The sequence below is a fragment of the Typopeltis vanoorti genome, chromosome 15, assembly GCF_054136105.1.
Source record: "Typopeltis vanoorti isolate ZY-2024b chromosome 15, IOZ_Tvanoo_1.0, whole genome shotgun sequence".
Lineage (NCBI taxonomy): Eukaryota > Metazoa > Arthropoda > Arachnida > Uropygi > Thelyphonidae > Typopeltis > Typopeltis vanoorti.
Genome location: NC_143563.1, coordinates 30,989,066 through 31,002,693, shown reverse-complemented (window position 1 = coordinate 31,002,693; position 13,628 = coordinate 30,989,066). Strand labels below are relative to the sequence as shown.

The 13,628-nt window shown below is 34.5% G+C and overlaps 1 protein-coding gene across 3 annotated transcripts in view; it reads right to left on the bottom strand.

The window, feature by feature from the left end:
- Positions 1-13,628, bottom strand: part of poe (E3 ubiquitin-protein ligase-like protein poe) — an 801,929-nt gene that overhangs the window by 41,297 nt on the left and 747,004 nt on the right. For all 3 annotated transcript variants that reach the window (XM_090405892.1, XM_090405894.1, XM_090405895.1), the window contains 4 exons: positions 11,429-11,627; positions 10,272-10,510; positions 7,496-7,621; positions 100-294 (listed from right to left, as the gene is read on the bottom strand). In XM_090405892.1, coding sequence (XP_090262018.1) covers positions 100-294; positions 7,496-7,621; positions 10,272-10,510; positions 11,429-11,627 — 759 coding nt within the window. The remainder of the gene's footprint in view (positions 1-99; positions 295-7,495; positions 7,622-10,271; positions 10,511-11,428; positions 11,628-13,628) is intronic.

Sequence of the window (13,628 nt, the reverse complement as noted above, 5' to 3'; positions counted from 1 at the left end):
GTAGTATCTCAACAGATATATTTCATCTATCATGAGAAATTAGCTGGCTAATGCTGCAACATTACCACAAAATTTAAAAAAAAAAAAAAAAGTACTTACGTATTTATCACATAAAGAGCCATATGAATAAGATAAGGAATAAGGTGCATATTACTTTGTGGTCCTCCTCCTCCACTGTCCTCACTAAAAGATCTTTCATTAGCAAACCGCAGTAGCAGAAGCTTAAGGTCATGAACAGTAGAAACATAACCAACATCTCTATGGCCAGTACATTCTTGTAAATAAGTATTATGTCTATAAAAAAAATAATAAAAAATAAAAAAAAGAGGAAGGAACAATAAAAATATGACACAATCTAATGAGACAAAATCAAACTTTAAATTACACAGTACAATAATGATGAACTGTGGACCAATAAGAGATATTTACAATATGGATTGTTTAGAATGATCGGGAACAGAAGTTCTCAACCTCAAACCAAGTGCAGACCAGTAAATATTTCCTTTATTTTATTTTTTTTAAAACTGCATACCTGCAGTATTTAGTTCTTGCTTTAACTCAATAAAATGGGTATAACAATAAACAGAGCTGCTCTAGACTTTAAGTCAGTTATGAGGACGACATATTTGTCCATTGCCAGGATATGGTCTGCAGTCTGGAAGGTACGAAATACTATTCTAGATTAACTAGTCTAGCATAAATGATTGCCTAAAGATAAACATGGAAGTCATAACTCATTTATTCATGCAAAATATATTTTATATGAAAAAATTCATACAGTAAATGTTGTAGCCTTACAAGAAGACTTGAAGTCTGCAGAGAATTTGAATGTGTTTAAGGCACTGTATGATGAGCTCTGTGAATGACACAAGGGACCTCCTAGATGAGTATGTGACTCCATGAGGTTTTAGGATAATAATGATGAAACTCTCATGGAGATGGATCAACATCAACAAAGTTTATATAAAGAAGAGGATGATAAATCAAATGAAAATATCGCTGAAGAGTCTACAAAAGAATTCTCATTAAATGAGCTTTTGATTTTAATTGGAAAATAGACAATGCTTCTTATGTATGCCGATCCTAACATTTAATGCAAGCTTGGCAAGCATTGCTAAAATGCTATACAATGTTACAAAGACATGCACGCAGAGAAATTGAAGAAAAAAACCTGTGCAAAACAAATTGTGTAAATATAACTTTTCCAAATTTATTTAGCGCATGGCTTACACATGAAAAGTTACATTACATTAATCCTTAATATATATGGACATAGTAATAGATATATGTACAATAATAAGACATAATAGTCATAAAAGAGACACTCAAGAATAGGCTATGCCTGAATGTCTAGGTTGATTATCCAGTCGACTGCACTTGGTGTAACATGGATGAAGTCTAACAGGTTTCCACTGTATGCACATAGGACACATTCTGCTGTAATATGATTAATCGTCTGGTGGGGTGATCTACAGTCGCACCTGGGTGAGGCAATCATGCCCCATTTATAAAGGTGGTCTGCACATCTGCCATTTTATTTTAATCATTTTTAATTTTTTAGTGCATATTAATTAGTATTTCTGGTGAGCTCGCAGTAAACAAATGATGTATAATTATCTTTTTAAACAATACCATAATTGTTTGTTTGGAATGAATTACACTATAACACATAATAATGTTTAAACGGTCAGGTTTGAACAGTACGGCACCTGTGAACTGCAATATGCAAGGTATTGTTAATCATCATCAGCAAATTCCTGATATGTACTTTCAGGGATATACAGGATATTATGATATTACTACATGAAAACGTTACACCATTACTAACTTCTAATTAACAATTTTCCTCCAAATTAATCTGTTATCTGTCAAGACTCTAACACTATCATATCTTATATTTCTGTCTTCTAAGGCACTTTTTATGTGCCTTAGAAGACAGAAATGTGTCAATCCACCTACATATTTGTCTTCCTCTGGGTTATTTTACTGGCAAAGAACACTTGTTTTGCTAATTTTTCCACTCCCATTCTGTTTAAGTGACCATACTATCTGAGATTAACTCTGCTAACAACATTAAGTATTTTCCTAATATTCTCATTTTTAATACAATACTGCCACTGATGCCATCTGTTCACTCCATTAATCCTTCTCAGAACACTCATATGTATGGTCTCTAGTCTTTGATCAAGTGCTTTATTTCTAACCCAGCTTTCAGATCTATAACATTATTAGATCTATTAGATTACTCAGATTCTGTACCTATTCTGAAACAATTATTATTATCTGAGACCTGGATGGAGTCAAGGACTCATCAAGAGGGATATAAATTACCAAGACCAGCTGTCATACCTTGCTTTAAATTCATTCACACTAGATATTTTCATATCCCTAAAGTCAAACTATTCCACTCACTCGCTAAAAAACCTAGCTCTTACCCCTTTCTTGACTGTGGATAAACTTAACTTCCATGGATGCCTCCGTGACAAAAAATTTCATCAGACAATATCCTATAACATCAATTCAAAACTTTATAGGCTTCTATCATATCATTTCTCTTTCTCCTGTTAACCAGTCTGTAATCTAGATACTCACAATCTGTCTTCATAATCTAAATTCCATAATCCAGATATAATTTTATGCTTTAGAAAAATCCAATGTTATCATAGTACAGCCATTCCCTTTATCCAACTTGGCTCTAACATTATTATAAAATATGAGCAAATTGCTAAAACATGACCTTCCTTAAGTAAACCCATGCTGCACCTTGCAGAGTACAGCTTGTTTGTCTACCCATTTCTGTATGCAAATTCTTACCAACTTCTCTATAATCTTTACTACTACACCAGAGATACTGATAGGTCCATAGTTAGACACATCAGTTTTTGCACCACCCTTGTACAATGGAACTATCGTACATTCCTTCAATTCCTATGGCATCATTCCTGAGCTGAGACTCAAGTTATACAAACATGTGAAAGGACTATCCAATTCAGATGAACATTCCTTTAGCAAACAGGAAATTATTCATATATGTGTACTATAAGGATGGTTTAGGAGAAATGCTGTCCAGTAGGACAGGGAAGTTTCCCTATCTGGATGTTTTCCAAACTTCTTGCTAAAGTGGAGCCCTAAAGCAAGCAAATTTTTTTTTTTTGAAGAGCCCTCACAACTCAATCTTTAAAATAAACATGAAAAAAAAAAAAAAAAGGACGAAATCAATAAACACTCACCATTTTACAATTTAGCAGTTCTTGTAGCAAGGCTTATATGTCATACATAACTGGTAATTAACTTAAGGAATTTACAACGCATAAAATGGATATTAATTAAAGGAAACTTTAATGAATACCTTCAATATTTCGGCAACATCACATTGCCATCTTTAGGAACATACAAATATGGTATGTGCATGCAGGCACTAACAAAAGAAAATGAGGAAAAAGGCAAGAAACTAATATTCGGCACTCTGAATAAGTTTCTATCGATGGCACCAGCAACATAGTAAAATGAATACAAAGTACGATAAAGTGAATGGGAAATCAAAAACCTTAAACTCCGCCCTTAAATTCTCTGGCCAATCTCTTGCTATAAAATTTTACATATCATGCATGATGGAGGCAAATGGCAACTATTCGTGTTAAGGTGTCTGCTGACTCGAAAAAAACTGCTTGAAAAAAAAAAAAAAAACATTTGATTCATTAATTTAAAAAAAGTGAATGTTTGTTAGCTGATAAAGCTTATTTTGACATGAGAATCAGCCAGAGACAGATAACAAAAATGATATCAGGACTGTACAATGTTATTTATGAGGATAGACTGAGGAAACATGGACCACAAAATTTGGTAGATAGGAGGAGAGGTGATATGGTCAAAACCTTTAAACTATTGAGAGGTAGTAGTTAAGGTTTGACACTGGGGAATTCTTTTGTTTGGCAGAACAGAGGGAAGGAACAAGGACAAGAAACCATTCCTGGAAGTTGCAAAAGGAAGTTGTGAGCAAGAGAATCAGGAGTGGTTTCTTTGCATGGGAGGGTAGCTGAACCATGGAATGTATTGATATGTATGTAGGCATGAACGGTGAATGAGTTCGAGTGGTAGATAGACTTTGTTTCCTAGGGTGAGTTTCCCACGATCAGTCTTGTGACTCCAAAAGAGGTCCTGAATAATAATAATAATAAAAGTAAAAGGTATGTGACTGCAATAGGATGTCATTAAGGTTGTCCTGAGAGATATCTGTAGCAGGAGATAAGCAGATGCAGTATACTGTTATAAGAGATTCAAATGAGAAGCAGATGGCAACTGCTTCTACATTTATGTTAAGTGGGACTTGCTGGAAGAGAGTTATGCTGTCCACAAGGATGGGCAGGTCCATTGTCCATTTTCTTCACAAATGATAGATAGACCGGATCATTACCCAGCTTCGAGTATGTTTCCTGTAGGTAAAAGCAGAATGGTTTATGCCTCTGCACAAGAGCATTGATGTCATGGATATGCTGATGGAATCTACAATTCCACGTTAGAAATGTTTTCATTATTTCTTTTTGGTGGTATCATCTGGCTTCCTATGTTAAGAGGTTTTGTTTTCATTAACCTTCGATTTTTTTTTTTTTTTTTTTTTTTGAGAATTGTGGGTAGTCAGTGTCCATTTCTTCTTCTTCATAAAAATATTCAAAACATTTTCAAACCGAACTCACTCTAGTACATTACATGTATTAGTTGGTCGAAAGTTACAAATTTTCAAAAAAATTTGAAAATGCTTCAGAGTAAAATACATATTTTGGAAAGCACTACTTTTCAGATAGTTTCACTCATATGAAACTGTCTGTTTCTTACGTGTGACTATGAATGATGAATGACTTCCTCCCTTCCTTTTAGTATTCTGCTTTAATTGCCAAAAACAGTAGCCAGGTTCATCTCCTATGGAAATGCTATTACAGATCTCACACTCAAGCATTAACTCGGTTCAAAGAACTTTAATCATTAACTATTATAACTGAAGTCAGTAATTACTCCAAGTATATCCAAACATCACTTATATATGCTATATATATATATATATATATATATATATATATATATATATATATACATACATACATAACTCATCTAGTGAACATATAAAAGCAAGTCATTATGCTGTGTCACTCTCACACACACACTTTCTCTAAAATTAGATTTGTACAAACAATGAAAGATGAAAGTGTACTGAGCTTAACTAAAACATGACAAACTTATAATGGCAAATATATTGGCCAAGATATATAACACTACTAAAAACAAAACTTCAACAGTTAGTTCTCTCAGTGGAGTAAACAGAGCAGATAAATTATATCAAATGCTTCTACTGAATCCTGAGTTCAAGGTTTACTAGGAGTCATATATTCCACCTTCAACATAAGATAGGAAAAAGATACAAAATAGTCCTATTTTCCAGTAGTTGAGAATATTCAAACAAACAAACAAACATTACTTCTATTTCAAATGACGAATTCTTTCATAACATAGTAGAAGTATATATATTAGATTCATCAGTTACAAATTCTTGTAAGAAGTACCTTGAAAATATCAGCAATCAGCTGCTGTTAACAGACTGTATGTCTATGCACTTCTTAAAACTCTTGCATGGCAATAAGTTGTCAACACGTACCTTTGTCCAGAGGAGATTTTCTTGCTCTATGCATCTAAAAATCTGCCATGAGCTGAAGAAATTAGTTTTAGTTTCATAACTGCTCTGTTTGTGATGTCAACAATGATAAGTGGTAACAGAACACATACTCTAAATATTTTCTTATAGGTTCATTTTGGCCACTTTTACATTCTCAATATTTTACAACACATATATACATTAAATAAAATACTGATAATTAAAAGAATGTGTATTTACTTAAATAACTATTCAAGAAAAAAACATTATTCATTTTTTACAGGAGGATTAGAGCAGGATAAAAAAAAAGTTATTTGCTTAAAATAGACTATGTTTGATCAATAGGGTTTGTAGTTTATTTCCTAGTCAACCCATGATACTAAATGTACTATAGATTTCTAACTGTTAAAGGTGAAACTGTCAAAAAAGCTTTATAGTGGTATGGTTACTCAAAAAGGAAGAAAGATCTGCAAGATAATTTTTAAACTTTAATTATATACAACTCCATTACTACAGTAATATGTAAAATTAATTTAAATAACCTTAACGATATGATGCTAACATACGAGGGTGGTCTGAAAAGTTCTCAGCCTTGACCGTAGATGGCAACACTATCGGCAAGATTTTTTTTCTAAGTTGGTACATTAGTCATAAGCATCCATGTGAAACTGCAAGTCATTCTATCAAGTAGTTTGTTGTATACAGCTGTCTGAAGCAAAAGTGTTGTCTGTATTCCCTTGAAATGAATAATGAAATGAGTATTATTGATTATATTGAGTATCGTGCAGTTATAAAATTCCTTTAAAAGAAGGTTTACCGCCAAAAGAAATTCATTCAAAGTTCATAAAAGTTTATAGGCACTCTTCTTCTTCGTTTTTGACAATTAAGAAATCGGCGGCCAAGTTAAAACATGGCAGCACCAGCCTTGAAGATGATCCACATGAAGGACGTCAAAAAGTGTAACAACACCAAAAATCATTGATCAAGTGCATGATATGGTATTGGATGACCAGCAAGTCAAAGAGCATGACATTGCTAAGATTATAGGCATTTCAAAAGAACATGTAGGATATATTTTGCATGAAGAATTGCATATGAAAAATCTTTGCAGAAGATGGGTGCTTCGCACTTGCTCACAGCAGAGCAAGTGCTCACTTGGAGCATTTTAACAAGAATAAAACTGATTTTGTGTGTCGATTTACCTTGGATTCACCATTAGACACCAAAATCCAAAGTCAAAACAGTGGACAGAAGCCGGTTGTTCAGCACCAAAGAAGACAAAGTAGGTTCCATCAGCAGGAAAGGTCATGGCATCGGTGTTTTGGGATGCTAAAGGTATTTTGTTTATTAATTATCTTGAAAAGGGTAAAACAATAACCAGGGAATATTATTCCAATCTTTTAACCAGACTAGACAAAAAAATTTGTGAGAAAAGACCCAGTTTGCAGAAGAAAAAAATCATCTTTCATCAGGACAATGCACCTGCCCACAAAGGTGTTTTAGCACTGGGAAAATTAAGGGATCTGCGTTATGAATTGTTGGAGCATCCACCATATTCCCCAGATTTGGTTCCCTCTGACTTCTATCTCTTCCCAAAATTAAAACTCTTCTTCGCTAGTCAGTGTTTTTCTTCAAATCAAGAAGTGATTGCAGCTGTAGAGGGGTATTTTGCAGATGCTACTGAGAACCACTATAGGGACGGAGTAATGGCGCTGGAGCATTTCTGGAATAAATGTATTAGTTTTAAGGAAGATTATGTTGAAAAATAAAAATTTAGAAATTATAAATTCGTTTTTTCAGACCACCCGTGTATTTTACAAACACACACACACAATATAAAGAAATATACACCTTGCTAAGCAGCTGGCAAATGCTGATTCTGGAACCTGTGGGCCCCACAGTGGTAACAAACCATTACACTTAGTATTAGCATTTTGAAGTGCAGCGCTTTCCCATTCATCACGACCACGAGCATGCCTAAATACAAATAATAAAAAGTTTATTTAAGAGAAAATATTATGAACAAATTGCATAAAATACAAAGTACTATTATAACATACAGCTTTCCTACATTTCATATTAAATAATAAAACATGAGTAGTCAAACAAAAATTTTCTGAAAACTTTTAATCATAAAGTTTAAATTTCTAAATTACAGATTTCACAAATTGGAATTACAGAAGATGGTGAAGTCATTCACATAGAGGGCATTACTTACTGCTGGAAGAAATTGTTCTATTTCTGAATCAACCTAGACTGCAAAAAGTGTGACACAATTAAACTTAGTGGAACTCCCTCTTGTTGGTTATATGGTTGGAAGAAAGCAGTTTCCATTCAGAGTTGGAAGATCTGGTTAGCTAAGAAGCTCTTGATAAAAAGAGGGAGATTCCCTCTAAGACCAAAATTATGTAACTCTTTCACAGTATTCTATATCTATAACCAGTATCAAATGCTTTTTCCATATCAAAGAAAACTGATACTAGATGCCTGTGTTTTAGGAAGGCATCTCTAACTGATGCCTTCAGCCAGACAAGATGATTAGTACTAGAATGAAATTTTTTGAAGTCAGATTGTGTTCTAGAAAAAAAAGGTTGTTTTCCCCCTGAAACCATAAAATATGAGCGTTAACTATTTTCCCCAGAATTTTGCAGCAGACTGATTAGAGCATTTGGATAGTAGTTATTTGGACCCTTTCGTGATTTAAGAAATCTAATAATAACTGCTTTTACCAGGTATCTGTAAAAACATTCTCATAGAAAATCTGTTGTAAAAGTGTAATAGTTGATCTGTGGATGATACTGAAGATGTTTTACCATCTCATAATGGATATTATCTGGCAAAACAGCAGTACAACAGCACTTAAGCAAAGCAGCTTTCATTTCCTCTTTAGTGAATGGCCTGTTGTATTCATTGGGAGCATTTGAAGAAAACTAGATTTGTTGTTTTTCTACTTTCCTTATTTTGACAAGAAACCTGAGATTTTTTGAGAATTGAGGACTGTCAGTATCCATTATTTCTTCATCATCAGGAAAAATATCCAAAACATTATCATACTGTACTCTTTCTAGGTACTTGAATTATTCATCTTCTTTTTGGGGGGGGGGGTATTCAGGCAATCTGAAGATGGTTCATTTATTAGAGGGTCTTAAGGCATATCTTTGACCTATGTAGTGCATGTTCCAATCTTTTTATTAGTAAATTTATGTGTAATAGAATCATCTTTGGTATTCCTCAGGAATGAGACCATATCAGTTTTTCTCCTTGATTCACCCAAAGAGATGGTGAGCAAGTCATATTGTTCAGAGATGTTGAAATTGTAGGAAGGTTAGATCAACACATGGTTTAGATCCCTGTTGACAGTTTATTTTAATTTATTTTATTTATTTTTTACAGTTGTCTTTTCAGCAAAAGAGGGTTACAAGATGTTACTGCCACTGCACCTCCTAATAAGTGATGCATTGCTCTATTTTTATTTTTTGGATCTCCTTATCCTTCTACTTTTGGCATCCTCGGGAGTATGCTGAACATCTCTCTCACACAATTAGAACATTTTACTATTTTGTCCTTGCAATCTTAATTTTTATTGTCTTTAGTGCTGCATCCGGCACAGATGGCAAAGCCATGAGAGGCACTTTGACAATGACCATACTTCTGACCAACAATCCCTCTAAGCTGAAATGTTTGCGTGAGCAGCCATACAGTATTTGAAATGCTCTCATGCACACTGAATTGCTGCTGCTGCTCCACTGCTGGAAGACTTGGACATGTTCAAGGTCTCATGAATGCCATAATTGGATAGCAGTGCAATGATAGTCTGGGAGATTATAGCTGAGGTTAGTGTTGAGCTGTACTGGATTGAGGATGATTTATTTAGATTCTATTCTTGAATTCAGAATCTCATTAAAGACGTAAAACCCCCTTATTATAATTATGATGCAAACTCTGTGTTCCTTCCAATTTTGATTATGACTATGAGGAGTGCCCCCCCCCCCCCCCCTTGCAGAAGATAAAATTCTTTTGGATTGCCTTTGGCCTGCATAGCCAATTTCTTTTCATACTCCAAATTAGCTTTCCACATGTTACTCATTACTTTTCTGGTCTGTGTTTTATATATTTCATAACTCATCTCACTCATATTGTCATTATATTCTTTCCACATCATCTTTTTGTACATTTCTTGCTGAATAAGGTTGCACATCCATTTCACTCCCAACCTTCTAATTTCATTCTTTGATTCTTAATATATCTTGTTTCTTGACTTGATCAACTCATTTTTCAAGTTTTGTATTTCATTCACTCCTCACTCACTTTCTTGCATAATTTTCATAATTGGGAATGATTGAAATTATAGCCAAGGCAACTAAGACCATGAAAAATATAACGAGAGTCTGCAAATTGCATGTGTGCTCCAAAATACCCAAGTTTTCAGGAAGGAACAACTCGGCCTCATCTACACAAAACTAGAAAAAGTACCATCATCTTTTACTATAACAAACTACTGAAAAGTCCTAATCAAAGCTCCAGGTACATCATGATATTATAAAAAAATACTCACTATAAAAAAAAACCATACTTGTGGTTTCTATGAGTTTGCTGTAGTGAACCTGTCCTCATATAAACTACTTACCTTACAGCTGCCATGTGGCAATCAACATGGACAACATTGAAATGAGTAACTGTAAAATAACCAGCTGTTTTCCTGGGTCTGTTTTCAAAGTCATCTACATTACATCGTTTTGTAAATGTGTAAATTCCAAGAACTTTGTTGGGCTGAAATTTATATCCTTCTCTGCAGATTATGCATACTAATCCAGACTCCTCTCCCAATTCTTCAACATGCTTCAATAAAGAACTTTTGGCAGTAACCTGTAATAACCAAAATCAATCAATGAATGTGATGGGAATATTAATTAAGAGCATAAAATGCACATTAGGCATCATAAGAAAAATAAAACAAATGCAATGACAGAATTAATTAATTAATCTGTAAACTGAATGCACTTCAAATCAAATGTGCAGTATAAACAATACAATGAATGTAGCTGACTCTCACCATAGCAAATTCATAAGGGGTTTGTTATATGCCAGCCTGGTTGGCTGAATGGTTAGCATATCTGCTCTCCAGCCAAAAGGCTGTGGATTCAAATCCCACCATGGGCATGGATGTTTGTGATTGTCTGTGAAAATACTAGTGGTAGTAGGCAGTAGATGGCACTGGTGTAGATGGAAACGGAGAGATGTAGAGTAGGTGCCCTCCCTTGATGAGGTGTCGTGTAATAATAATAATAAAATATAGATAGTTTGCTACAATAAATTTCTTTTGAAATAGCATTGCCTGTAGGGTTTTGGTTGGGACTTTCAGTAATTTGTTATAGTGAGCAAGTTATAGTCATGTTTGCTATATAATCATATAACATTTTAATATTATACATGGTGGAGTTGTTATAATAGCAAACATTCAGTGTATGAGTAGACAATACAATGGTCAGACTTGTTCTTTTCTGGACAAGTTGCTCTATCTTTGCATGAAGATAGGTGGATAATAAATAAAGCATCCATTCAAAGAAAACATTCTGCTATGCTTCTGAGAATTTTGTGTGTACCACATAAAACAGATTGCATGTACAAGTACCAGCAAGCCTTCTTTCTAGAAAATTTTTCTTGGATTATCAGCATTAGAGAAATGATAAAAAATGTAGGATACAGAAAATATTTTTGAAGCAGAGTTAATGTTGAAGCTAAGCTTCAAAACCAAAACTGTATAAGATATAATATATAACCTACCTGTCCTTTTTCATTAGTTCGCATGCCCAATGCTCCTAGCTGTTTTTCTCTCATAGCCATAGCTAATCTTTTCTTTTCATCTCTAGTTTGTTTTCGCACTTCTTCGATTTTCTGAGCTACACTAGGATTTTGTTTGATTGCTTCCATTAAATTTTCTGCTAATGAGCCAACTCGCTCATCACTGGAAACTTGTTCTAGCCTGTATCAGAAAAAAATAAGAAAATTAAAGCAAATGTATTAAGACATATTTTGGAAATTATTACTAGTTTTAAAACTTGTCTGTTTGTGGTTTTCCATGAAATGCATTTGAAATTCTAAAAACTGTTGGCATGATTTTCATACCCCCCCCCCCATATCTTTCTAAAACTGCTTCATTACAGTAACAACTCTGGCAAGTCACTTTTTTTTTTACTATTATTATTTTATTAGCCACTTAACTCTTAGTGTCCAGTATAGGTATGATATGAAATCTCACAGCTCTCCTATGAGTTGTACTTGTGTGGTGAATTATTATTATTGAGAGAGACTTCCAGAGAGTCAGGAACTCATCAAGGGAGGCCATACTATTTGCACCAGCTGTCATACCTGTTCTTGAATTCATTCACGCTACTTGCACACGCAACATTATATGGCAATCCATTCCAATCGCAAATTAATGGATAAGAGAAAAATTTAGTCCTAACCTCATCTTAACAGCATTCATTCTAAACTTCCATGGATGACCTCGCGTTCTTTTCCCAACCTTCATAAAATGAAAAATTGCATCTACTGAAATTTTGTATAACCCTTTCAGAAGTTTGTAAGTCTCAATCACATCACGACTCTTTCTCCTGTCTACGAGTGTCTGCAGGCCTACAAATTCTCAATCTCTCTCTTCATAACCAGTATTCCACACGGATATCATTTTTGATACTCTCCTTTGCACTCTCACTCTCTCTCTCTCCACTGTATCAGAATCACCATGGAAATCAAGAGTACAAGTAAGATATTAACTTTAGTTTAATCCTTTATCCAAGTGTGCGCAAACAAAGTTTGCACCTGAGAGTATCTTCAGGACTGGGGTAAAGTGGTACAACACCGGGCGACTCCTTGCAAAGGTGGACCAAGCTACCAACACTCCTATCTCAATATCCACCATAATGCAAAACACATCTCTTTGCAGATAAGTATAATGTTATGCATTAAGGGGGGGGGGGGGCATTACCCAGACTAGTTTCGACTTTTATTGAGGTCTCTTCAGTTCCGTCCAGTTTCCCCCCTTAATGCATAACATTATACATATCCGCAAGGAGATGCGTTTTGCATTATGGGGGATACTGAGATAGGTGTGTTGGTAGCATGCTCCACCTTTGCAAGGAGTCGCCCGGTGTTGTACCACTTTACCCCAGTCCTGAAAATACTTTCAGGCGCAAACTTTGTTTGCACACACTTGGATAAAGGATTAAACTAAAGTTAATATAGTCTGACCAAGAAAAAATCTAATCTTTCTCAGGACACTCATATCTGCGGTCTCTAGTCTTTGGTCAAGTGTTTTACTTCTGACCCAGCTCTCAGATCCATAAGTTAAAACTGGTTTGAACACTGTCTTGTATACAGCTAATTTAGTGTTCCGACTAATTTCTCTCTTATTCCATATGAATTTATTCAATTGACTTCCCACCATACCAGCTTTCCTGATTCTATTGTCTATTTCTATATTTAATTTACCATCTTCACTAAAAATCATGACTAAGTAGCTGAAATGTTTTACTTGTTCCACAGGTTCTCCATTCACAACACAGTTGACATTTTCAATGTTTCTGCCTATTTTCATTGTCTTTGTCTTTTTATTGCTGACCTTCATACCATATCTATTACAACAGCTATTCAATTTAGTCAGAGAATCTTGCAGACTTGTACCGGATTTATTTAGAAGTATAACATCATCCGCATAAAGCAAAGAGCTGACATTAACATCTCCAATTCTGATATCATGTTTAATACCACTTTCCTTCATAATGTGATCCATATAGATAATGAATAACAGAGGGGATAATGTACATCCTAGTCTCACACGAGATTTAACATTAAACAATCTTCCTGTACTTCCATCAATTTTAACTGCTGACTTACAACTCAAATAAAGACTGAGTATTGCTTGATATAATGCCCCATTGACACCATATAACTGCAACGTATTGAATAGCTTCTCTCTTGGCAC